Source organism: Procambarus clarkii, chromosome 37 (assembly GCF_040958095.1).
Source record: "Procambarus clarkii isolate CNS0578487 chromosome 37, FALCON_Pclarkii_2.0, whole genome shotgun sequence".
Taxonomy (NCBI): Eukaryota; Metazoa; Arthropoda; class Malacostraca; order Decapoda; family Cambaridae; genus Procambarus; species Procambarus clarkii.
In genome coordinates this window covers 12767803-12795370 of record NC_091186.1, presented here as the reverse complement: position 1 = coordinate 12795370, position 27568 = coordinate 12767803, and the positions used below count along the sequence as shown (strand labels likewise).

The 27568-nt window shown below is 46.2% G+C and overlaps 2 protein-coding genes and 1 pseudogene across 6 annotated transcripts in view; 1 reads left to right on the top strand and 2 right to left on the bottom strand.

The window, feature by feature from the left end:
* Positions 1-22397, top strand: part of LOC123765752 (uncharacterized) — a 36904-nt gene extending 14507 nt beyond the window's left edge. The window contains exons 3-5 of the mRNA XM_069337142.1: positions 1980-2275; positions 11563-11683; positions 15426-22397. Coding sequence (XP_069193243.1) covers positions 1980-2275; positions 11563-11683; positions 15426-15581 — 573 coding nt within the window. The 3' untranslated portion in view covers positions 15582-22397. The remainder of the gene's footprint in view (positions 1-1979; positions 2276-11562; positions 11684-15425) is intronic.
* On the bottom strand, positions 2130-27269 carry LOC138372038 (secretory phospholipase A2 receptor-like). Of its 5 annotated transcripts, none has more exons than XM_069337146.1 (4): positions 27132-27269; positions 26627-26777; positions 24184-24351; positions 22235-23894 (listed from the first exon to the last, which is right to left on the bottom strand). In XM_069337146.1, the coding sequence occupies exons 2-4, from the start codon at positions 26733-26735 to the stop codon at positions 23638-23640; spliced, it is 534 nt and encodes a 177-aa protein (XP_069193247.1). In that variant the 5' UTR covers positions 26736-26777; positions 27132-27269; the 3' UTR covers positions 22235-23637. The 5 variants fall into 5 exon arrangements, 4 of the variants coding, with proteins under 4 accessions (XP_069193247.1, XP_069193246.1, XP_069193245.1 ...); XM_069337145.1 differs by having other exon boundaries at positions 26627-26773; positions 27132-27264; XM_069337144.1 differs by having other exon boundaries at positions 26627-26828; positions 27132-27252.
* LOC123766015 (small nucleolar RNA U3) lies at positions 18136-18241 on the bottom strand (annotated as a pseudogene).
* Positions 27270-27568: the final 299 nt, after the last annotated feature.

The following is a 27568-nucleotide window of genomic DNA, read 5'->3' as shown; positions in this document are numbered from 1 at the left end:
CCAACCCTTCACCACCTTCCCTGCCCTTCACCACCTTCCCTGCCCTTCACCACCTTCCCTGCCCTTCACCACCTTCCCTGCCCTTCACCACCTACCCTGCCCTTCACCACCTTCCCTGCCCTTCACCACCTTCCCTGCCCTTCACCACCTTCCCTGCCCTTCACCACCTTCCCTGCCCTTCTCCACCTTCCCTGCCCTTCACCACCTTCCATGCCCTTCACCACCTTCCCTGCCCTTCACCACCTTCCCTGCCCTTCACCACCTTCCCTGCCCTTCACAACCTTCCCTGCCCTTCACCACCTTCCCTGCCCTTCACCACCTTCCCTGCCCTTCACCACCTTCCCTGCCCTTCACCACCTTCCCTGCCCTTCACCACCTTCCCTGCCCTTCACAACCTTCCCTGCCCTTCACCACCTTCCCTGCCCTTCACCACCTTCCCTGCCCTTCACCACCTTCCCTGCCCTTCATTACCTTCCCTGCCCTTCACCACCTTCCCTGCCCTTCACCACCTTCCCTGCCCTTCACCACCTTCCCTGCCCTTCACCACCTTCCCAACCCTTCACCACCTTCCCTGCCCTTCACCACTTTCCCTGCCCTTCACCACCTTCCCTGCCCTTCACCACCTTCCCTGCCCTTCATTACCTTCCCTGCCCTTCACCACCTTCCCTGCCCTTCATTACCTTCCCTGCCCTTCACCACCTTCCCTGCCCTTCACCACCTTCCCTGCCCTTCATTACCTTCCCTGCCCTTCACCACCTTCCCTGCCCTTCACCACCTTCCCTGCCCTTCACCACCTTCCCTGCCCTTCACCACCTTCCCTGCCCTTCATTACCTTCCCTGCCCTTCACCACCTTCCCTGCCCTTCACCACCTTCTCTGCCCTTCACCACCTTCCCTGCCCTTCACCACCTTCCCTGCCCTTCACCACCTTCCCAACCCTTCACCACCTTCCCTGCCCTTCATTACCTTCCCTGCCCTTCACCACCTTCCCTGCCCTTCACCACCTTCCCTGCCCTTCACCACCTTCCCTGCCCTTCACCACCTTCCCTGCCCTTCACCACCTTCCCTGCCCTTCACCACCTTCCCTGCCCTTCATTACCTTCCCTGCCCTTCACCACCTTCCCTGCCCTTCACCACCTTCCCTGCCCTTCACCACCTTCCCTGCCCTTCACCACCTTCCCAACCCTTCACCACCTTCCCTGCCCTTCACCACCTTCCCTGCCCTTCACCACCTTCCCTGCCCTTCACCACCTTCCCTGCCCTTCATTACCTTCCCTGCCCTTCACCACCTTCCCTGCCCTTCACCACCTTCCCTGCCCTTCACCACCTTCCCTGCCCTTCACCACCTTCCCTGCCCTTCACCACCTTCCCTGCCCTTCACCACCTTCCCTGCCCTTCACCACCTTCCCTGCCCTTCACCACCTTCCCTGCCCTTCACCACCTTCCCTGCCCTTCACCACCTTCCCTGCCCTTCACCACCTTCCCTGCCCTTCACCACCTTCCCTGCCCTTCACCACCTTCCCTGCCCTTCACAACCTTCCCTGCCCTTCACCACCTTCCCTGCCCTTCACCACCTTCCCTGCCCTTCACCACCTTCCCTGCCCTTCTTCACCACTTTCGTATCATCCTTGTAAATTTAGCAAGGATGGATTCTTTGTTTAGCAAGATGGGATTTTAGTATGATTTGCCGTCTCATGCAAAGGTCGTGCATGGGAGCTTGATCCCGACCACCTATGACAATCCCCTCACACAACACCTGTCACCATGCAAAGTTTGGCGAGGCTAGCCGCAAGCGTCTGCTCGCAACCTGGAACAGATATTCTCTCTTATATTCCTTTAAACATGCCTGATTTTCCTGTCTAAAGCAGCTGAAAGGTATAATATATATATTCTATATAATGGAGTATATATTCTCTTAATGGGTTTGATTTATTTGATTTTTCTATCCATTTATAAACTACATCTTGACTTCTCCCGTAGGAGGACGAGGACGAGGAGAGTGAGGCGCAGCGCGGCGCCTCCCCGGTGCGCAGGCGCAGCAGCAACGCCCTGGGCGGCGGGTCGTCGTCGCCGGGTCGTCATGGCGGCCGGCGACGGCGGGAAGAGCTCAGCCCAGGGCTTGTGTGTACCATCAAGCGCGTCCACCTGCGGGACCCCGCCTGCGACCTGGGGGTCAGCGTCTGGCGAGGACGGGGCCCTCAGCGGGGCCTGCAGGGGCCACAGAGGCCCCCTGTGGGTACCGGGCCAGCGCTCCTGGTGGAGGGGCCTGAGAGTGGGTCAGTAAATCCATTTGTGTGTCGGTCAGTCAGTTAGGCAACCATATAATTAGTCGTTCAACCAATCAGTCGTCAAGGCATAATACCATACGAGGTTTAGCATCATGTTAGTGCATAAGAACAATGGTAGTGGCATGGTTCAGCTGTGTGTATTAGGAATGATGACTGATTTGTCTCGCTAAAGTACGCCGTAGCATCTTCAGAGGCAGAGGGATATATAAACGGGTAAAGACAACAGTAAATGTTCCATGTGCGTATGTGACATTGAGGTCAATCTTGTCCTAAAATCTTTCCTCACGTCATTTTCTCTGTGTTCTAGAGGCAGGTATCCTCTTTTCAGTCCTACCACTTGTCCTGCTCTGTCTGTCTTCTTGTCCAAGGTGTATAGGAGTCTGGTGTGTATATAGGAGTAATATACACTTCAGTGTATATTACATTTCAGTATATATATATATATATATATATATATATATATATATATATATATATATATATATATATATATATATATTCTCTCTTATATTCCTTTAAACATGCCTGATTTTCCTGTCTAAAGCAGCTGAAAGGTATAATATATATATTCTATATAATGGAGTATATATTCTCTTAATGGGTTTGATTTATTTGATTTTTCTATCCATTTATAAACTACATCTTGACTTCTCCCGTAGGAGGACGAGGACGAGCTATTTATATATATATATATATATATATATATATATATATATATATATATATATATATATATATATATATATATATATATATATATATAAATAGCCTCGGCTATCACCTCATTTTGTCCGGTCGTGATGGTCAAGTGGATTAAGGCGTCTTGTACATACCAGTTGCGTTGCTTCTGGGAGTATGGGTTCGAGTCACTTCTGGGGTGTGAGTTTTCAGTTGCATATTGTCCTGGGGACCATTCAGGCTTGTTCGCATTTGTGTTCCTCACGTGTGCCCCAAAGAATGAGGTGATTTGGTAAAATGCTATGCCCAAGATAACTATCCGAGTGCCGGCGGTGGGGTGGTTCAAATAGCCTCGGCTATCACCTCATTTTGTCCGGTCGTGATGGTCAAGTGGATTAAGGCGTCTTGTACATACCAGTTGCGTTGCTTCTGGGAGTATGGGTTCGAGTCACTTCTGGGGTGTGAGTTTTCAGTTATATATATATATATATATATATATATATATATTCTCTCTTATATTCCTTTAAACATGCCTGATTTTCCTGTCTAAAGCAGCTGAAAGGTATAATATATATATATATATATATATATATATATATATATATATATATATATATATATATATATATATATATATATAAATATATATATATATATATATATATATATATATATATATTATATATATATATATTTGTCTTCTTTGTATTAATTACCAGTTTCGAATGTTTTATTTTCTCTCAGTAAGTCCTACACGGCATCTTTCTTTTCGTCTATACGTTATTAATCCATGTATTTTTGTCCACACAATTATCTAATGGATAAGATGGACTTGTCGTGGGCAGCTGTCCATCTCAGGATTACATGCTCCTTCATGCTCTTAATTGTCGTGTTTCTTTTATCATTCTGTCGTTGTACTTCCCCAAAGAAATCATTATTTTCTATATAGAGCTTTTTTGTTAACGGTTTGACCGGTTAAATATTGAAGCAATACAGTTCAGTGCATGAAAATGAAGACACATGAGGAATTACAAAGCAACAGAGAGCAAAGGGAGATACCAAGAGTAAAGGGAGATACCAAGAGCAAAGGGAGATACCAAAAGTAAAGGGAGATACTAAGAGCAAAGGGAGATACCAAGAGCAAAGGGAGATATCAAAAGCAAAAGGAGATATCAAAAGCAAAGGGAGATACCAGAGTGCAAGGAATGAGTACTTGAGAATAAAGACTACATAGCAGATGAAACAAAGATCCAAGTCAAGCTGCTTCACGATCACATCATGCAGAAAACAACAGTACGGGAACAAGTGACGAAACTGGACATAGGAGACCATGCTCACAGAGAACGCTAGAGAAGTGTGTGAGGAATTCAACTACACATATTCAGAAAGTTTTCACAATAAAGCAAGGAGGAGTGTCTGAACTGAAGGAGACGGTAAGGTCAACCAGGCCGCACTGAAGAATTTTATGATTGCCTGAGATGAGTTAAGGAGCTATCTGCTAGAACTGGACACGGCAAAGGCAATTGGACAAGAGTAATTCTTACCATTGATATTAAAAGAACAAGCAGAAGGCCTCTGATGGCCACATCATGTGATGGGCGAGGAGTTACTGAAATCAGAAGACCTACCAAAAAAGTTTGAAGATAGCCACTAAAGTGTTTATATAGAAGAAAAAGATTTGTCGATAGAGAGCACCATATTTAACTTGCATCCTGTGCACATTTGTTAGAAAGTGGCTAAACTCATGTTTGGGAGAAGTTACTTTATAATACACCACAAGCATGGGTTCAGGATGGTACCTCTTGCTGTGCAAACCTAATTTTGTGCGACAAGGTGACATAAGCTAAACAAGACAGAGGAAGATGGGTATGTTGCTTATTTTTGGCCAAAAAGCCTTCGACACATTACTCCACTAGAGGCACGAATGAGCCTCATTGCATATCTTGAAAAATGTTCTACTTTTAACGTATTTTGTTCAGCTGAAGGTTTCATGTTGGGGATGCATATTGAAGAGTGGGTCTCACATTGGTTGAGTATAGGGCCCAGCAGGGTTTTCTCTCCATGTTTCCATCATTAGACTGTAGCTATGTCTACTCCCAAGGCATTCTCCTTTTCTTCATTTACTTTACTCTTTCTTGTTCTTCTTACTCCTAGTCCAAGTCTCATTACTTTGCACTTAGATGGGTTAAATTCTAGCAGCCATATTTTGAACCACTTCTGGAGTGTGTCCAGATCCGTTTTCAAGGTAATACAAACTCTCTCTGTTCTGAGTCTTCTCTTTGAATCGTTTGGAAACACTGCTGTAGAGAAGTCAGTTTATGGTATCAGATCATTTACATATATTAGAAAGAGAATGGGTCCAAGAACTGACCTTTCAGGAGCCGTAAAGGTAACCTGTCTCCACTCTCATTGTATCCCTCTGCTTACTGCTTAAGAGGAACTCTATCGCCTAAACTAGCATTCTTCCTGATGCACCAGTCTGTTGTTGCTGCTGCTTCTCCGCCGCGAGTAAGAGTCTTCCACACTGTGAGTGACAGCCCCAGCACAGTGAGTGACAGCTCCAGCACCGTGAGTGACAGTCCCAGCACCGTGAGTAACAGTCCCAGCACCGTGAGTATCAGTCCCAGCACCGTGAGTGACAGCCCCAACATGGTAAAGGAGGGATTACGTCCCGCCCGTGGGTGAGATTGGAGATATCGTTAAGGATTAGACTTCCCGGGTGTCACCTCCTACCACACACCTCCCACCACACACCTGCAACCACACACCTGCAACCACAGCTGTTGTGTGGTGCCGGGGCAGTTTTTCTTTTATTATTATTTTTCTACCACAGACGTGGCCAGATATTCACAATGCTAACCAGCATATATACATTTTCTTCTGTCCTCCATGGACAGGGTGAGAGATGTGTTAACCATATAGTTCAGGGATTTATTGAACACTCAACCGCAGAAGGTGATTGTAGTGCTTTAAAAATGCTAATCTAACCTACAGACATAAATACATAGATACACAACACCCCAGTCCACCACCCAATAGGGCCCTCTCTACCCCCCAGCACAAACCCTTCCTTGCCCCTGCATAATGCCCATCATGAAACCCAAATCCTCCCCCTCCCCTTACCCCAAGTAGCCCCTGCTCTCCCAGCCCCTGGTCTTCTCCCTGCCCCAAGCAGGCCTGAGCAAGACCAAAGCCCTCTATCCCCCACTCCACCTCCCTCCAAACCCCTGTCAACTACACCGCAGGAGGGCGTGCCCTCTCCCCAAGCAATCCCTGCTCCCTCACCCCCAGGACTTCTTCCTGACCCAAGCAGGCCTGAGGAAGACCTAAGCCCTCCACCCCCCACCCCACCTCCCCCTGAACCCCTGGCAACTACCTCACAGGAGGAGGAGCCTACCCAAGTAGCAAGGACCATAGAACAACCTCCTACACTTGTAGGGAGTGTGGGTGAAATTGGATATAAGAAAGTGAGCTTCAAGGTAATGTACTCAAACATTGATGGGATTACCAATAAAGCAAGTGAACTGGCAGAAAGGGTGCAAGAAGAAAACCCTGATGTAATAGGACTAACAGAAACAAAATTGTCAGGAGTCATAACAGATGCTGTGTTTCCAAAGGACTACTATATAGTAAGGAAAGAGAGGGAAGGGAGAGGAGGTGGAGGAGTGGCCCTGCTGATAAGGAAGGACTGGAGTTTTGATGAGATGGAAATTCCGGGCTGTGACGGATTCAGAGATTACATAACAGGAACTATAACAATGGGTGGACCTAAGATAATAGTGACAGTCATTTACAACCCTCCCCTAAATGACAGAAGACCTAGACAGGAGTTTGATAGGAACAACATGGCAACCATTAATATAATAGAGAGAGCAGCTTCAGTTGCCTGCAGGAATGGCTCAAGACTCTTAATCATGGGTGATTTCAACCATGGAAAGATAGACTGGGAGAATGGGGACCCACATGGTGGTGCAGATACGTGGCGAGCTAAACTCTTGGAAGTGGCAACAAGGAATTTTCTGAGCCAGCATGTCAAGGAACCCACAAGAATGAGAGGCAATGATGAACCAGCTAGACTCGACTTAATATTCACCCTGAATGAGTCAGAAATAAGGGAAGTCAAAGTTGAAGCCCCCATAGGAATGAGTGACCACAGTGTACTGACCTTTGAGTACTTGGTGGAGGTAGGGATAACCTATCCAAGGATGGGAGTGGAGGGGAAAAGACTGAATTACCGAAGAGGAAAATATGACGAGATGAGGAACTTCCTAATGGGAATACCATGGGAAACAGAACTTAGAGACAAGAATGTGCAGGTCATGATGGATATTGTCACCCAAAAGTGCCAGGAAGCTGCAGACAGGTTTATCCCCGTCCAAAAGGAGAAAAACGAAAAACAACAGAAAAACCCATGGTTCAACCAGGAATGTAAGGTAGCGAAACAACTGAGTAAAAGAACATGGAGAAACTACAGAAATAACAGAACACCAAAGAGCAGGGAGAGGTACCAGAGGGCCAGAAATGAGTACATCAGAGTGAGGAGGGAAGCAGAGAGACAGTTTGAAAATGACATCGCGAGTAAAGCCAAGACCCAACCAAAGCTGCTCCACAGCCATATCAGGAGGAAAACAGCAGTGAAGGAACAAGTGATGAAGCTGCGGAAAGGGGAGAACAGATACACAGAGAATGACAAGGAGGTGTGTGAAGAACTCAACAAGAGATTCCAGGAGGTCTTCACAATAGAACAAGGAGAAGCCCCTGCACTAAATGAGGAGGCGGCAACCTTGGAAACCTTGGAGGAATTTGACCTCACCAGTGATGAGGTCAAAAGGTGTCTGCTGGAGCTAGATGTGACAAAGGCTGTTGGGCCTGATAGAATCTCACCATGGATACTAAAGGAAGGTGCAGAAGCACTAAGTGTGCCACTCTCTATGGTGTATAACAGGTCACTGGAAACAGGAGACTTACCAGAAAGTTGGAAGACAGCTAACGTGGTCCCAATATACAAAAAGGGTGACAGGCAAGAGGCACTGAATTACAGGCCAGTTTCCTTAACTTGTATACCATGCAAGGTGCTGGAGAAGATCGTGAGGAAAAGGCTCGTAGAGCATCTGGAGGGAAATAACTTTGTAACGCACCATCAACATGGGTTCAGAGATGGTAAATCGTGCCTCACAGGTTTAATAGAATTTTATGACCAGGCAACGAAAATTAGGCAGGAAAGAGAAGGGTGGGCCGACTGCATTTTCCTGGATTGCCAAAAAGCCTTTGACACAGTACCCCATAAAAGGCTGTTAAAAAAGTTGGAGCAACAGGCTCCAACAGTAAAAGGGAAGGTGCTCCAGTGGATAAGGGAGTACTTAAGCAACAGGAAACAGCGAGTAACGGTGAGGGGGAAGACATCAGAGTGGCGAGATGTCACCAGCGGAGTCCCACAGGGCTCAGTACTTGGACCCATCCTGTTTCTAATATATGTGAACGATCTTCCAGAGGGTATAGACTCATTCCTCTCGATGTTTGCTGATGATGCAAAAATTATGAGAAGAATCAAGACGGATGAAGATAGACAGAGACTACAGGAAGACCTGGATAAACTGGAGGAATGGTCTAGAAAATGGCTGCTGAAGTTCAACTCTGGAAAGTGTAAGGTGATGAAATTAGGCGAAGGGAGCAGGAGGCTGAACACAAGGTATCATCTGGGAGGGGAAATCCTGCAAGAATCAAATAGAGAGAAGGATCTGGGGGTTGATATCACACCGAACCTGTCCCCAGAGGCCCACATCAAAAGAATATCATCAGCGGCATATGCTAGACTGGCCAACATAAGAACTGCCTTCAGAAACTTGTGTAAGGAATCTTTCAGAACCCTGTATACCACTTATGTAAGACCAATCCTGGAGTATGCAGCTCCAGCCTGGAGTCCATACCTAGTTAAACACAAGACAAAGTTAGAGAAGATTCAGCGGTATGCCACCAGGCTCGTCCCGGATCTGAGAGGATTGAGCTACTAGGAAAGGCTAAAGGAGCTGAACCTCACATCCCTGGAAAACAGAAGAGTAAGGGGAGACATGATAACCACCTACAAAATTCTCAGGAGAATTGACAGGGTGGACAAAGACAAACTCTTCAGCACGGGTGGGACACGAACAAGGGGACACAGGTGGAAACTTAGTACCCAGATGAGCCACAGAGACGTTAGAAAGAATTTTTTCAGTGTCAGAGTAGTTAATAAATGGAATGCACTAGGAAGTGATGTGGTGGAGGCTGACTCCATACACAGTTTCAAATGTAGATATGATAGAGCCCAGTAGGTTCAGGAATCTGTACACCAGTTGATTGACAGTTGAGAGGCGGGACCAAAGAGCCAAAGCTCAACCCCCGCAAGCACAATTAGGTGAGTACAATTAGGTGAGTACACAGAGTTACGTCTGGCCTACATAGAGTGTCGATGTGTTCTTTACATAGTGTCATTAATGTTTATTTACAAAGGTGAAATGAAATTCTGATCAGCTTCCACATATACTTTATACACATACATGCATATACATACGCACACACACACACATATATATATATATATATCTATATATATATATCTATATATATATATATATATATATATATATATATATATATATATATATATATATATATATATATATATATATGTGTGTGTGTGTGTGTGTGTATGACGAAAATAATCGTGATTAAAAATGTGACAGTGTCAGACCACTGAGGAAAATTGAATCAGGAATTTCCTTAAGTACTTTCGTATATTAATACATCTTCAGAAGGAGTCAATACCAACTTGGGGTCGGATATAGAAAAGAGGTTATAACATCCAGAACCCGGTTACTGGCCCACAGTGGCAGTAAGAATCAAGTGTTCCGGTATTCATATAGTAATTAGAGTTCAGCATACCTCAGCCCAGGAGGGCGAAAGTCGGCTGATATGGGACATTCTACAATATAATGTTCAAGGGAGTGCATGTTTTCTTTCACAAAGTTGACACATTATGTACTCGGGACAGTGGTTGGTGCTGGGGGACAACCCATCGTCCGAAATGACAGTATGGTTTAATGTTAAGTGTAATAAGTACATTTCCTTATTGTCATACATAGTACATAATTGCACTTATGGGGCTGTTACATCTACCTTCCCGTTTATTCTCCTCGTTTTCTGTTAAGACTCATAATTTTAGGATGACGTTTTCAAGATAAATATAGTATACACAAGTTTTAAATATCAGGAATTTCTTTTTCAGTTTTATTTAAAAATAGAGATTTTATACAAAATTTGAAAATATCCTGAGTTACTTTACATTTTATTGATATATTTTAGTTTTGTTTTACTAGTTTTATAAAACTGTGTAATATAAATATAGCTATACGTTTAGTACTAATTGTAATTAAGAAGCAATAAAATGCTTATCTTCAAACTCTAAGAAAGTTAGGTTAGGTCATGGTTTTCTATTCCGCTTTTCAGGTAAACTCAAATAGTCACAATATATTTGACTACGATTTAATACTAAGTGAAAATGAGTAAAATTCCTGACTGCTATGAATAGTATGTAATTGCACTTGTGCTGTTACATTTACCTCCCCATCTTTGGAGGACGGGCTGGCTGGAGCAGTGGTTTGGGCATGGATAGTATTTGTGCTTGAATGAACAACATTTCCTCTTACAAAGAACGGCGCTTTTCGCTCGTATGCGTTACATAAGGCCAAAAATTCTCTTACTTGAAAATGGAGGCTGGCGAAAATGTCGTACTGTCCCGTTTTCTGTTTTAGGTCTTCTGGTAGATTAGTAGCGACACCTTTAAATATAATTTTATTTATTTATTTATTTATTTATTTATTTATATACAAGTTACATTGGGGGTTAACAGAACATAGAAATTAAGTTCATTTTACATTCTTGTAAAGCCACTGGCATGCATAGCGTTTCGGGCAAGTCCTTAAACTAACAGATAAATTTTAGATAATTCACAGTAAAATTGACAATGTTTACAGGTACTTTACAGCTTTACTTTACAGGTACAGATAATTTTAAGTAGAATAATTACAGTAAAATTGTCAATACCGTTCTCTTTATGTTGGGAAACCTTATTAGGACGGACTGGAATGAGTCGTGGGTGCTGTGACTGGAGTGTTTGGGGAGTGACAAGGAGAGTAGTCAAGCTCTGGAGGCCCCCACCAAAAACATATACTTGATGGGACGTGATTACATTCTGGCTGCCGTTCGAGAGCTCTTTCGTATATCAGCCTGAAGTTAAATCATGTAGGTGGCTTCCTCCTCTTCTCTCAGTGTAGTGCTTGAGTAATTACTCCAGTCATTTGCGTTTCTTGTTAATAACGACCAACGTCCTCTTAATGGTGTTGCAGGGAAGACAGTGTGGGGGGAGAAGATGGTGTTGGAGGGATTCTAAAAAATTCTCAATCCCATTGATGGCATTTCGAAGAATTGTATTGTAATATATACCTTAAGGGGAACTTAACTAACTTAAACCCCATTTTGGAGGAGTTTCCCATCAACGTGAGTCTCTCCTTAGAGTGAGTTAGCGGGAGAGTAATGTGAATGTTGGTCCCGTGTTGCAGGGATGCTGGCGACGGCATGGTGGTGGCGGCCGGGTACACGGGAGAGGTTATGTTCCTTCTGCCGCACTCCGTACTCGGGCGCACGGAGCTTGAACCTCGCGCCATCGAGATATTTGTGCAGGTGAGTACCCGTGTCTTGTGGCAACTCCTGGCATGCTCACGTTGAAGTGAACATTACATTTAATTTAAAAGTGCAAAATTATTATTTTTCAGATATTTCAACAGTCTGGTATTGCAGACTGCTGGAAAATCCAGGAATGGTTCTTCTCCGTCGCAGTGTACTCACCTAGTTGTACTCACCTAGTTGTGTTGCGGGGGTTGAGCTCTGGCTCTTTGGTCCCGCCTCTCAACCGTCAATCAACAGGTGTACAGATTCCTGAGCCTATTGGGCTCTGTCATATCTACACTTGAAACTGTGTATGGAGTCAGCCTCCACCACATCACTTCCTAATGCATTCCATTTGTCAACCACTCTGACACTAAAAAAGTTCTTTCTAATATCTCTGTGGCTCATTTGGGCACTCAGTTTCCACCTGTGTCCCCTTGTGCGTGTTCCCCTTGTGTTAAATAGACTGTCTTTATCTACCCTATCAATTCCCTTCAGAATCTTGAATGTGGAATCTTGAACCCTACTAGTGTGTAGGGTTCATCTTGTCTGCAGTTGTACTGGAATATCTTCCAGGATATTTTCCAGGATAACAAATTTTTTACCAATACTACTTATCTTTCCTTACATAATTCACTGTCATTATGGCGGTGTGTTCACTCACAGGATGAGTGACGCTGCCCAATACTGTCACTATGGCGGTGTGTTCACTCACAGGATGAGTGACGCTGCCCAATACTGTCACTATGGCGGTGTGTCCACTCACAGGATGAGTGGCGCTGCCCAATACTGTCACTATGGCGGTGTGTCCACTCACAGGATGAGTGGCGCTGCCCAATACTGTCACTATGGCGGTGTGTCCACTCACAAGATGAGTGACGCTGCCCAATACTGTCACTATGGCGGTGTGTCCACTCACAGGATGAGTGACGCTGCCCAATACTGTCACTATGGCGGTGTGTCCACTCACAAGATGAGTGACGCTGCCCAATACTGTCACTATGGCGGTGTGTCCACTCACAGGATGAGTGGCGCTGCCCAATACTGTCACTATGGCGGTGTGTCCACTCACAGGATGAGTCCCGCTGCCCAATACTGTCACTATGGCGGTGTGTCCACTCACAGGATGAGTGGCGCTGCCCAATACTATCACTATGGCGGTGTGTCCACTCACAGGATGAGTGGCGCTGCCCAATACTGTCACTATGGCGGTGTGTCCACTCACAGGATGAGTCCCGCTGCCCAATACTGTCACTATGGCGGTGTGTCCACTCACAGGATGAGTGGCGCTGCCCAATACTGTCACTATGGCGGTGTGTCCACTCACAGGATGAGTACGTGGCGCTGCCCAATACTGTCACTATGGCGGTGTGTCCACTCACAGGATGAGTCCCGCTGCCCAATACTGTCACTATGGCGGTGTGTCCACTCACAGGATGAGTGGCGCTGCCCAATACTATCACTATGGCGGTGTGTCCACTCACAGGATGAGTGGTGCTGCCCAATACTGTCACTATGGCGGTGTGTCCACTCACAGGATGAGTCCCGCTGCCCAATACTGTCACTATGGCGGTGTGTCCACTCACAGGATGAGTGGCGCTGCCCAATACTGTCACTATGGCGGTGTGTCCACTCACAGGATGAGTCCCGCTGCCCAATACTGTCACTATGGCGGTGTGTCCACTCACAGGATGAGTCCCGCTGCCCAATACTGTCACTATGGCGGTGTGTCCACTCACAGGATGAGTCCCGCTGCCCAATACTGTCACTATGGCGGTGTTTCCACTCACAAGATGAGTGGCGCTGCCCAATACTGTCACTATGGCGGTGTATCCACTCACAGGATGAGTGGCGCTGCCCAATACTGTCACTATGGCGGTGTGTCCACTCACAGGATGAGTGACGCTGCCCAATACTGTCACTATGGCGGTGTGTCCACTCACAGGATGAGTGGCGCTGCCCAATACTGTCACTATGGCGGTGTGTCCACTCACAGGATGAGTCCCGCTGCCCAATACTGTCACTATGGCGGTGTGTCCACTCACAGGATGAGTCCCGCTGCCCAATACTGTCACTATGGCGGTGTGTCCACTCACAAGATGAGTGGCGCTGCCCAATACTGTCACTATGGCGGTGTGTCCACTCACAGGATGAGTGGCGCTGCCCAATACTGTCACTATGGCGGTGTGTCCACTCACAAGATGAGTGGCGCTGCCCAATACTGTCACTATGGCGGTGTGTCCACTCACAAGATGAGTGACGCTGCCCAATACTGTCACTATGGCGGTGTGTCCACTCACAGGATGAGTGGCGCTGCCCAATACTGTCACTATGGCGGTGTGTCCACTCACAAGATGAGTGACGCTGCCCAATACTGTCACTATGGCGGTGTGTCCACTCACAGGATGAGTGACGCTGCCCAATACTGTCACTATGGCGGTGTGTCCACTCACAAGATGAGTGGCGCTGCCCAATACTGTCACTATGGCGGTGTGTCCACTCACAAGATGAGTGACGCTGCCCAATACTGTCACTATGGCGGTGTGTCCACTCACAGGATGAGTGGCGCTGCCCAATACTGTCACTATGGCGGTGTGTCCACTCACAAGATGAGTGACGCTGCCCAATACTGTCACTATGGCGGTGTGTCCACTCACAGGATGAGTGACGCTGCCCAATACTGTCACTATGGCGGTGTGTCCACTCACAAGATGAGTGGCGCTGCCCAATACTGTCACTATGGCGGTGTGTCCACTCACAAGATGAGTGACGCTGCCCAATACTGTCACTATGGCGGTGTGTCCACTCACAAGATGAGTGACGCTGCCCAATACTGTCACTATGGCGGTGTGTCCACTCACAAGATGAGTGACGCTGCCCAATACTGTCACTATGGCGGTGTGTCCACTCACAGGATGAGTGACGCTGCCCAATACTGTCACTATGGCGGTGTGTCCACTCACAGGATGAGTGACGCTGCCCAATACTGTCACTATGGCGGTGTGTCCACTCACAAGATGAGTGGCGCTGCCCAATACTGTCACTATGGCGGTGTGTCCACTCACAAGATGAGTGGCGCTGCCCAATACTGTCACTATGGCGGTGTGTCCACTCACAAGATGAGTGACGCTGCCCAATACTGTCACTATGGCGGTGTGTTCACTCACAGGATGAGTCCCGCTGCCCAATACTGTCACTATGGCGGTGTGTCCACTCACAGGATGAGTGGCGCTGCCCAATACTGTCACTATGGCGGTGTGTCCACTCACAGGATGAGTGGCGCTGCCCAATACTGTCACTATGGCGGTGTGTCCACTCACAAGATGAGTGACGCTGCCCAATACTGTCACTATGGCGGTGTGTCCACTCACAAGATGAGTGGCGCTGCCCAATACTGTCACTATGGCGGTGTGTCCACTCACAAGATGAGTGACGCTGCCCAATACTGTCACTATGGCGGTGTGTCCACTCACAGGATGAGTCCCGCTGCCCAATACTGTCACTATGGCGGTGTGTCCACTCACAGGGTGAGTCCCGCTGCCCAATACTGTCACTATGGCGGTGTGTCCACTCACAGGGTGAGTCCCGCTGCCCAATACTGTCACTATGGCGGTGTGTCCACTCACAGGATGAGTCCCGCTGCCCAATAAACTCGCCCCTCGGGGCAAAACATAATCTTACTGACTGAACAACTATTAGGGTCAACCATATCTACTGCACTTCTCAAATTGTTATGATAATGTTGGATACGTTTCAGGAGTCGATGTTGTGGTGTGTGAGCGAGTCAGTGGTGTGGTTCGTGGTGAGACGCTTCACCAGGCGGAAGGTGCTGCCCAACACCCGCCAACTCTCTCACCAGCTCAACCTCGGCAAGCTCAACCTCCGCTCTCCTGACCTCAAGAAGATGTCTTGATGAACCACAAATGTTATTCTCATTAAACTGTGATTTTATTGTTTAAAATTGAATAAAAGCTTGCATAAAAGCTTGCATAAAAGCTTGCATAAAAGCTTGCATAAAAGCTTGCATAAAAGCTTGCATAAAAGCATGTGTGTGTGTGTTTACTATTTGTGCCTGCAGGATCGACCTATTAGCTCTTGGGCTCCGCCTTTATAACCGTTGGTTGTCTAATGTACTGACTCCCGACCTAATTTTCTTCTGCTTGTCTGTTGTAGATACTTTTCTCACGCACATTCCTTGGATGCTGTCCGTAGCAGCTGTAGTTACTAGGTACCTATTTACTGCTGGGTGAACAGAAGCATTAGCTGAAACAAACTCTGCCCTTTTGTTTCTGCCTCGGCTTGGAATCGAACCTGGGACCTTCGGGCTATGACTCCCGAGCGCTGTCCGTTCGGTCACGAAGACTTATAGTGTGTGTGTGTGTGTGTGTGTGTGTGTACTCACCTAATTGTACTCACCTAATTGTGCTTGCGGGGGTTGAGCTTTGGCTCTTTGGTCCCGCCTCTCAACTGTCAATCAACTGGTGTACAGATTCCTGAGCCTACTGGGCTCTATCATACCTACATTTGAAACTGTATATGGAGTCAGCCTCCACCACATCACTTCCTAGTGCATTCCATTTATTAACTACTCTGACACTGAAAAAATTCTTTCTAACGTCTCTGTGGCTCATCTGGGTACTAAGTTTCCACCTGTGTCCCCTTGTTCGTGTCCCACCCGTGCTGAAGAGTTTGTCTTTGTCCACCCTGTCAATTCCCCTGAGAATTTTGTAGGTGGTTATCATGTCTCCCCTTACTCTTCTGTTTTCCAGGGATGTGAGGTTCAGCTCCTTTAGCCTTTCCTCGTAGCTCAATCCTCTCAGTTCCGGGACGAGCCTGGTGGCATACCGCTGAATGTGTGTGTGTGTGTGTGTGTGTGTGTGTGTGTGTGTGTGTGTGTGTGTGTGTGTGTGTGTGTGTGTGTGTGTGTGTGTGTGTGTGTGTGTGTGTTCGTACTCGCCTAATTGTAATTGTATCGGTTAGGTTTTGGCTCTTTGGTCCCGCCTCTCAACTGTGAATCAACTGGTGTACAGGTTCCTGAGCCTACTGGGCTCTATCATATCTACATTTGAAACTGTGTATGGAGTCAGCCTCCACCACATCACTGCCTAATGCATTCCATTTACTAACTACTCTGACACTGAAAAAAATTGTTTCTAATATCTCTGGCTCATTTGGATACTCAGTTTCCACCTGTGTTCCCTTGTGCGTGTACCACCAGTGATAAATAATCATTCTTTATCTACTCTGTGAATTCCCTTGAGTATTTTGTATGTGGTAATCATGTGTGTGTGTGTAATTACTTGAGTGTTGTTACAGGATGAGAGCTACGCTCGTGGTGTCCCGTCTTCCCAGTACTCTTTGTCGTATAACGCTTTGAAACTACTGACGGTCTTGGCCTCCCACACCATTTTCTCACTTAACTTGTTCCAACGGTCTACCACTCTGTTTGCAAAAGAAAACTTTCTAATATTTTTTTTCGGCACCTTTGTTTCCTTAGCTGAAATCCGTGTCCTCTTGTTAGTGATGTTGCTGGTTTCAGGAATTCCTCCTTGTCAATTTGGTTGATTCCTGTTAAAATTTTGTATGAGGTGATCATATCACCTCTTTTTCTTCTATCTTCTAGTTTAGGTATGTTTAATGTTTATAGTCTCTCCTCGTAACTCTTGTCTTTCAGTTCTGGAAGCCATTTTGTAACATGCTGCTGCACTTTTTCCAGTTTCTTTATGTGCTTCTTAAGATATAGGCACCATACAACTGCTGCATATTCCAGTTTTGGTCTCATAAAAATCATGAACAGTTTCTTTAGTATTTCATCATCCATATAATTAAAAGCAAGTCTGAAGTTGAAAGCGACGCATACGCTCCTCTCACAATGCTCTTTATGTGTTACACACAGAAATCACAATAGGGTGATGCATCAAATGAACCAATCCACAAGGGTCATAATGAGGGTTCGAACCTACATCAAAGAGGATCCCAGACGCGCCTTAATCGACTGTGCCACTACACGGTCAAAAGAATTTCAACTGGGAGTTCATCTGCCCTCACACGGATCCCGCAGTCTCTCCGGGACTCAAACTAGGGTTTTACACAATTCCCCCATGCACCCGAGTTCTGTCAATAAGCTGTTCTACCTCTTCGCCCTTACTTCATTACACATTCTTTTGACCGTGTCATGGCACAGTCGATTAAAGTGCATCTGGGATCCTCTCGGACATAGATTCGAACCCTCATCACGGCCATTGTGGATTTGTTCTTTTATTTGTTCGTCTGGCGACAGCTTACTATCCAATACCTCCCCTAGGTCTCATTCTTTACTTCTGTAATTCCTTTTCACATAATTTGTAAGTTGTGTGTGTGTGTGTGTGGTTTAATTTCTCCGAATCCACATTCCTTAGCATGGCATTTATCCACATTGACCCCCTCCCTCTCTGGCCCGTTGTTGTCGTGAGGGGGCTTGGTGGGTGGCTGCTGGAATGTGAGTGTTGCACATCGCAGTGTGATTCCTTCCCGAGTTTCGGACAAGGAACTCGGCAGTCATACTATAGAATTGATCCTATGAAGTATGATCATGTCGCTCCATGCGACAGTCCTCTGTCCTTTTGTAGCCTTATGCTCCTGCTGCTGTCTTTGTGAATTGTGCCAGATAACTTTTCCTTTTCCTTATGTTTCGTTTTTCTCCTCCCTCTTCTCCTTTCTCATTCTCATTTCCAGCTGACCTTTTGCCTGTTTTGATTATTCTTTTGGCCTTCTATTTTGACACCAGGGTGTTTGGGGAGGCATACTCTTGCACCCGTAGAACTGTGGTACCCGACGTCGCGAGCGAGGGGACGCTTTAATTGTCAATCCTCCTCTCGTCATTGAACCTGATCTCGATGGACTGACGGTTCTAAAGGTGACGTTTGTGGGGCATATACTCAAGACGCACCCCTATGGGGCCCTGGCAAGATCGGCTACATGTCTCTTGTTGGGTGCCCTTTCCTCTAATTGAGGCTCCGTGGTGGGTGTGGGGCACATTCGTGAATGAAAGTAGTCTTTCCTCTCATCTTTATGTCCAATTCTGTTCCTCTTGTACCTTCTCAGGCTCGTGGGGTGGGCGACCAAGCCCCCGAGTCGGACTGTGTTGGAAGACCGGGCTCTGTAGCCCCCACTGCATTGGGTCCTGACCTTGCTCCTCCTTTGACCCTCCTGACTACTTCCCTTGGCTCTCCTCCCTCCTCTGTGGTTGGGTCGAGCTACAAGCCCCCAGTGGTGACCACCTCGTCCCCTGGCAAGGCTCAGTCTCTCATTGTGACTACTGCGCCTTTTAACCTCTCTCTCTCTGGGGGTTCTCAACGCCGTCCATGTCACGACTGCACTCACTTGATCCCTTCCCGTACTGATGCGTACAAAGCCTTGCTTGGTCCCGCTTCGTGGGCCAAATACTTTGATCTCCTCCCTCTGGATTCTCCTCCCACCTGATGATTTCTCCCTCCATAGGCACCTTGTTGACTCCGTAGATACCTCTGTTACTTTCAACCCCACCCTTCTCGGTACATGTGTCATTGCTACTCCTTCTCAGGATGCAGCCACCCACTTGGCCGCCTTATCCTGCCATGGCGAGACACCTGTTCGGGTCTCCAAGAATGCTCGGTTGAATGCCAGTGTTGGCACTGTTCTCCTCCCACTCCATGTTGCAATCGGTGTTAGGAATCTACAGGACTGCCACGGCATATTCTCGAAGCCCAGCGCCATTCTGTCCTCCAGGTAGACACGTTTACTCGTCCCCCTCGTGGTCGTCGCCGTCAGCCCCTTCGGGTTGTAAAGATTACTTTTGATGGTAGGACCCTTCCACCCTCTGTCATTCTTGCTAGTGCCAGGTGCTCTGTCCAGGAGTACATTCCTTCTCCTTGGCTCTGTAATAAGTGCTGAAGGTTTGGGCATGGTGTCTTCCGATGCTCCAGTACCGTATCTCTCTATCTGTCCCTTGTGTGGGAAGGTCACTTTAAGTCGGAGTGCACTTCTCCTCGAGCTCACTACCTCAATTGCGGTGAGGACCACCCTACCTGCTCCCGCGCATGTGTCCATTACAAACATGAGGCAGCCGTCCTCACCTTGAAGCACCGGGCATATTTGTCTTTTCCTAAGGCAAGGCGCCAAGTTCGCCGTCTCCCCCCTTTCGCTAGTGTCTCTTATGCTCGTGTGTTGTGCTCTTCCTCTCCTCGTCCTTTCCACCTTCCTTAGTCTCACAACCGTTTCCAGGCCTTAGACCCAGATGCGCCCTTCATCACCTCCTCTGTTCCTTTAAGTTCTGTCCTGAAAGGTCCCCCCCCCCCTCGTGGTTCTCTGTCTGGGGTTCCCCCTTGTTTCTACCCAGTCTGTCTTGTCTCCTGTGTCTTTTTCCTCGTCTACCTCCGATCCTCCTTGCCATCCTTCTCCTCCATTTCTATGCTCTCCACGCCGCCTGTCAGTGCGGGCTGATGTCCATCACTCTCCCAACGGCCGTCGTGTTTGCTCTCGTTCTGTTTCTCTTGTTGAGACACTAGAATCTGTTGCCCAGTACATTGTTGCTGGGACGCCTGCCTCTTTGAGTCAAGAAGCGTAAGCCTGGCTCCTCTCCTTCCTCCTCCTCGGCGGGTAAGAAGGCTTTGCTTTCTTACTCGCCCCCTACCTTTGACTCTCTCGCTCCATCCCCTCCCGTATCGGTGGTTCTGCCCCCTGTTCCTGCTATGGAGGTCTCGTTGGCCCCCGCTTCCCTTGCTGAGGTGCACTCCCTGGTTTCTGCCCCTCCTGCTGCTGTCCTTGACCCTCGGTTGTCCCCCCTCTTTCCCCTCCGGACCCTGCTCGTCCACCCATGGTCGTTCCTCCAGCTCCCTTCCTTCCTTCTTCACTCGGTTTACCCTTGCCCCCTAACCCTGATTTCGTTGACCCAGACCCTGATCCTGTGCTTCTTTAACGTACTGTGTTCCCTTTTCGCCTTTGTTTCTTCGTTGTTCTCTGTTGCTGCCCTTTCTCTTCTTGTCGATGTCTATTCTTCAATGGAACATTCGTGGTTATTACACCAATTTCCTTGAACTCCAACTTCTGCGTTCACACTTTTCGCCCCTTTGTGTCTGTCTCCAGGAGCCGATGCTTGGTGCTCGTCCTGGTCGCTTTCTTGGTTATTCCTTTCTCTCCCCCCCCCCCTTCCCCCAGCTGTTGCTGGGGCTCCTAACTCTTCTGCTCTCTTGATTTGCTCTGATGTTCCCTTTGTCCCCCTTACTTTTTCCTTCGCCTCTTCATTGTTCTGCTGCTCGTATCTTTGTGAGGAAATGGTACACAGTTTGTTCCATTTATCTTCCCCCAAGTGTCCTGCTTTCTCTTCCTGATCTTAAACACCTACTGGACTCCTTCCCGGAGCCTGTGCTCCTGCTAGGTGATTTCAATTGTCGTCATACCCTTTGGGGTGATGTTCTGATAAACACCCGAGGTCGCCTTCTTGAACCGTTCATCCTCTCTTCTTCCCTGTCTCTTCTGAATTCTGGTGAGCCCACTCATTTAGACTCTCGGACTCGCTCCCTTTCCTGTCTTGATCTTTCTCTTTGCTTGTCTTCCCTTTACTTAGATTTCGAGTGGCGGGTTCTCGATGACCTCCACGGCAGTGACTATTTTCCCATCCTTGTTTCCTTTTTCTCTTTTCACCCTCCCCTCTCCTTCCCTAGGTGGTGGTTTGCCGAGGCTGACTGAACTTTTTCGTGTGTAAACTATTAAATGTTATGTTAATCAATTTTCATTCCTTAACTTCTAATATTTTTGCACCGTGAGGTTCTTCCAGACATCAGGGGGAGGGGTTCTCGATTACCAGTCTGTCCCTCGATGATTTAGGTTCCATATGATTAGTAGTTTTTATCTCTGTGTATTGCTGTTGTTGCTGTGTTGGTGTATTCATGTTCCTGTGTTGGGTATGCTGTTGTTTGCTGGGGGAAGGGGAATTATTATATTTTTTTATGTCTACATTTGTTGCTATTTTGTCAAACTTCCACTTTCGTTTAACTGTGTCATTTATAGTAAAACTGCTTTTCTTTCATTATTACTTGATATCCTCCTTAGATATATCGCATCCGGAATTATTTATTCTGTTTTCCACTATTGCAATCATATCGGGCACTTTTTTCAATACGTCATTCTTTTAGTAATAATAATAATAATTGTAATTTTTATTCGGATAAAATTACATATATACAAAATGAGTTACAAACAGAATGTTAGATTTCTAGATAGAGCTATTATATACTATGGTTAAAGCCACCGATATGCACAGTGTTTCGGGCAAGATACGTCTACTTTGTTTGTGACTCCATCGGCATTAGTATTGCCCATCTTGAAATTCTTCTTGCACACACTGCTCACTCAATCCCAAGAACACTCCTGTGTATTTGCTTCTACTGATGTGTGGGTTATATGTGTGTGTATGTCTGTGTATGTGTTTTTTAATCCTTGTTGGTGATGTTAAGTTGTGATTATCAACAGTTTTACAAGAATATTTCCAAGTTATTATATAATGCATTTGGTTGAATAGAATGTAAAAAAAACTTACATAATTCTTGATAGATTTGTTCAATTTAATTTGACTACAATAATACAATTGAATGTTATTCGTTAATGCTATGTTATAAGGCAATAGATGAATTAGAAAAGACGCAGCAACTACCTATAAGAGATTTTCCTGTGAATAAGATGAATAAGAACATTTATTAAAAATTTAAATGAACATCTTGTTATTTTCTTGGTGGGCACAACACCTCTTGATGACTTCACAAATTGGTGATTACAGGCGTAACTGCCTCATTAGTATGAAATTTTACAAGGCTGAATGGACATAACCACATGTTGCGTATTATATTAATATCTGGTTACAACATGCGGGGATGTGCTCACCTGTAATACAGGTGAACAGATAACAGTAATACAGAACAGGTGTGGAGCGTGTCTCCTGAGCGTGATTTTAAAATCGAATTCTGACTCACTGCACGTATTTTCATTTTCAAATTACGACTTTTTATACCGAAAACATGCCAATTAGTGAAAACGGAGATGAATCATATTTTGCCCAAACCCCCCTGCAGTTTTCAAAATATCTGAAATGTCGGAAATTTGACTCCAGAGCGGGATTTTTGCGCTGAATTCTGACTCTCTGTACCTATTTTCATTTTCAAATTACGACTTTTCATACCGAAAATATGCCAATTACTGAAAACGGCGATAGGTCATATTTTGCCCAAATCCCCCTGCAGTTTTCAAAATATCTGAAATGTCGGAAATTTGACCCCTGAACGTGATTTTTGAGCCGAATTGTGACTCTGCACCTATTTTCCTTTTTCAAATTACGACTTTTTATACCGAAAATATGCCAATTACTGAAAACGGAGGTTTGTCATATTTTGCCCAAACCCCCCTGCAGTTTTTAAAATATCTGAAATGTCAGAAATTTGACTCCTGAGCGTGATTTTTGAGCCAAATTCTGACTCTGCGCCTATTTTCATGGTCATATTACAAATTTTTATATGGAAAATATGCCAATTACTGAAAACGGCGATGGGTTCAATTTTGGCCAAATCACCAAAAGTTAAGTTTTAGTCTTAGTGTTTTCCTGTCCGAAACGCTTTACGTAATAGTGGCTTTAAGCATTGTATGTACTAGCTCTATCTATAAATCCATCAATGTTTGTATCTCACCTTGTATGTATGTACTTTACCTGAATAAACATTTGATTTGATTTGATATTTACGTATAAATATTTATACATGTAAATATGTGTATGTATATAGATATAAATGTTCCAGCTCTAATATTTATGTTAATGTTGATAGCAGAGGCCACCGTTCATGACCTGTCATCAACGATTATGGACTTTCCCATCAGCGCTAATGATCCACGTCATCAACACTTAATGGCCTGTGCCATCAACGGTTACGAACTATTCATCATGGCTCACGCATTGTAATCAACGCTCATGGGTGGTTGTTGTTGTTGATGGGCGTTGATGAATTGTTCATATACTGGCAGGCGAACCTGAGGCGAGTCTTGCAGTGGCGGTCAAGTAGAGGCGGCTGAAGGCTGGCGTTGATGGCGAGGCAGCGGTTCGGCCGCCGGTCCCACCTCGACGGACACTCGTACCAGTCGGCGACGTTCACGTCCCGCCCGTCCACCCACATCCACCCCGCCTTCTCCTCCAACCTATTCCCGCCCACGAACACCTCCTCCGACCCTGGATGGGGTCAATCAGTTAGTTTCCTTGGGATACAATACAGATATTCTTGTATTTCATAACTCCCTGAAATACGACCATAGTGTATGCCTCCTCCTCCCTCACCCTCACCCCAAACCAAAAAACAACATTGTTGGTGTATGACGCCAGAATGTTACGTTAAAATAGAAAAAAAGAAAAATGTATTAATCAATTCAGAGAAATTCTGTCAATTCCTGTTATATTTAACGGTTAATACATGCCATTTTCACTTCAAGGAATAGGCTTACTTGAGAGAAAATGTATTTACCTGCGTGTTTCTTGATGAAAAACTGGAGGGCGTAGAGGTGTTTAGGCACGGCCAAATCACCTGCTATCCCCTGGCAGTGGGTGCGAGCCTGGCGCCATTTTACGGCGTGATAACTGACGGAAAAGCATTCATCCAGCACCATGAAGTAGGGCGAGGGGCAGCAGAAATCTGTAAGACGGATCACCAGTTTGAAGGAAGTACAAAGCAGTGTAAGAGCATTGTTATTGAAAGGTTTATAATGACCAGAGTTCTCTGATGAATGTAAAGACAAAAATATTAGTCATTTTAAATCTCCCGCCAATTCGTGGAGCACGTTTGTGTGCGCTCGTGTCCCCTCAGTGTTGGTTTGATGTTGGGCATACAAGACCTATCAATTTCTTGAGGGTTACTACGGCCACCTCACTAGCTAACCGACCATCCAGCAGCTGTGATTGAGGAAACTCAGCTTTAATACTCCTCTCGCGGTTGTTAGGGCTTAAAAGCACAACACCAAAAGAAAACCGAGCTGGTACCCGGTATGTGGGGGTCATGTCCAAGGAGGAGGATGGACGGTATGGGGGGTACAGTGTAGGTCCCATGTCCTCACCTCCCCTTTGGTGGGTGATAGGAAGCCACTACTTTGGCCTAGTGGGACCTCGATAAGCCTGTTACTAAACTATCCCAGGATGTAGCTCGTAATAATAGCCAAACTTATGGGAAACTAATTAGCACTTTTCTGAGAACTTCACTTGGATTTAAGGGCGGTTTAGATAAGCGCTTGTCGGATCACGACGTAAATTTACGGACCGTGTTATAGTGGGTATTTACTACTCGATCGACTTGGGGTTTGTATGAATATGTTTGCCATTAAATTTTCGTTTTCTCTAATAGGCAGTGCCTATTTGAGAAAACGGCAATGTATTGTAACTTAGAGGAGAGACTATTGAGTTGGTGACACAACGAGGGTAATTACCCACTCCACACACTCTTGTGTTGGCCGCGATCATGATTCTACATTTATATGCATATGTATGTGTAGAGAATTTTATTCCGAACACTATACAAACAAAAAAACGGTGTGAAACAAGTATAAACTTGAAGTAAACTTGAAATAAACATGAGCAAAGTAAAAACTTTTTACGCTCACGGGTACAAACACGCGTAAGATTTTATTCGCCGCAAATTTATTTGACGCTCTGTTGGCCAATCCTACCCATGTTCTTATAGAACTTTCTATTGCGAACACATTGCTATAAAAATGAAATACGTAGCTCGAGAAATAATGTCAGGACAGTGAAATAAGTATAAACTTTCAAAGCCCTGCATCACAACAGTGTCGTCGCTGCTGAAATCACGGCTAACGCTTGGCCCAGTTTCCACACTCGTGCGGAACATAATTAGACATTGATAGGCATATGTCTGGGTGGGGAATTTTATTGCGAGCTCAGTGATATCAAAATAAGCGCTGTAGGATGACTGTGAGGCTGGCAACAAACGAAAGAGTATGAACATTTACTTCCTGTTTGGGTGTCACGGCGAGTCATCTTCGTGTTTACTTCGTGGTGGGATAGCAAATGCTTTGGCGACATTTTATGCATATGATCTTGTAGAGAATTTTATTGCCAACGCATTAATACCAAAATGAAAAACGTAGCTCGAGAATTGATGTTAGGAGCGTGAAAAGATTATACACTTTTTTGTGTTTACGCTTGAGCGCCCAGAACGCCGCACGCACAAGGCGCTTTTTTTTTCACGAGTGCCGCGCGCACTAAAGTGCTAATTTGCCGCTTGGTGAACAGAGGCATCAAGTAAGCGCAAACTTTCCCAATCGTTTCTGTCCCGTCCGGGGAATGAAACACTCTGTGTTCTCGCCTCATTTGTGAGGCGAGAACAAATGGAAAAAGGGAGAAGGGAAAATGGGAGAGATGAAGGAAAGAGGGAAAAAGACGAGGTGGTCGAAAAAGGGAAGATGTGGGGTAGAGAGAGAGGGGAAAGAAGAGGAATGGAATAGGGGGTGAGGAAGAGACATGTTATCCCGGGCACCGCCGGGTACCCCGATTGATGAAGATTAAGCCACCCAAAAGGTGGCACGGGCATGAATAGCCCGTAAGCGGGTACCCCTTCTAATTCAGCTATAAATAACAAGACTAGCACATCACGAGAACGTCATTTGGTCACCATTTGGTGCAGGAGACATCTCCCGTCACGCAGGGTGCAGTCGCACCTCCACAGGTCTCCAGGATCAGCTTTTGATACTGGTAATGGCTCAAAAGGGCCACCACTTACGGGCTATTCATGCCCGTGCCACCTCTTGGGTGGCTTAATCTTTATCAATCAATCAATCATCACGAGAAGGGGGGGCATCATGAAGAGCTTTCCTGTGGAGAAGGGGCCATCTGTTACAAGTTACCCGAGAAGAGGCATCATATGCAACTTTGTACATGAGGAGTGAAGAGCAACTTACCCTTGGAGCACCTGATGGGTTTAGGAGTAGGTGGCCGGGCTCCGACGACAGCCAGCAGCGCCAACAGGCAGGCGAGGCTGGCCTCCAGGACCACAAGACCCCGCGCCATCTCGCTCTGCAGTCTCCACGCCAAGTTGGGACTGTCAGCTGCCTTGGTGAGTTCGAAAATATTAGTTGTCTGGGAGAGGTGGAAGAGCTTCTTCTGTAAGGGTTATCATCATGTGGAATGCGCAGGCAATGACTCACAATAACATGGCTGAAGAATGTTGACCAGACCACACACTAGAAGGTGAAGGGACGACGATGTTTCGGTCCGTCCTGGACCATTCTCAAGTCGATTGTTTGTTTGACCATTCTCACAATCGACTTGAGAATGGTCCAGGACGGACCGAAACGTCGTCGTCCCTTCACCTTCTAGTGTGTGGTCTGGCCAACAGACAGACGCACATATATACACGGAACACCAGGGAAGGGGGAGAAGGGGTCGAGCAGGAGTAGCTCTCACCCTGGTGGAGGCCAGCTGGAGAATGATCCGCTCAGCTTAACTGTGTGTGGATCTCGGTGGTGGGTGAGGTAGTGCTTCCTCGCCGCCAGGGATGTGTTGTGTTGCAGCCAAGGACACGAAATGACACAGCCAAGGACGCGTATGGTAATTTGGAGCATACTGTATATACAAGAAGATATTCCATGCATCATGTCGAGAAGTGAATATAATGTATGTAAATGATGTAGGTATAAGGCTCCCTCACGCTGCTGCTGGGCGACTGCTGGTTGTGCTTCTTGAGTCTTAAACATGCACTTTATGACATTCAACAATCAATGTTATGAGACCGAGATTGTAAATATTTCAGAATTTAGGAAAGCCACTTGCCTCACCTTTGGTGGAGTCATCGGTCTCCCTCCCTCCCTCTCTCCCACACCAGCTGCCACCCTCCCTCCTAC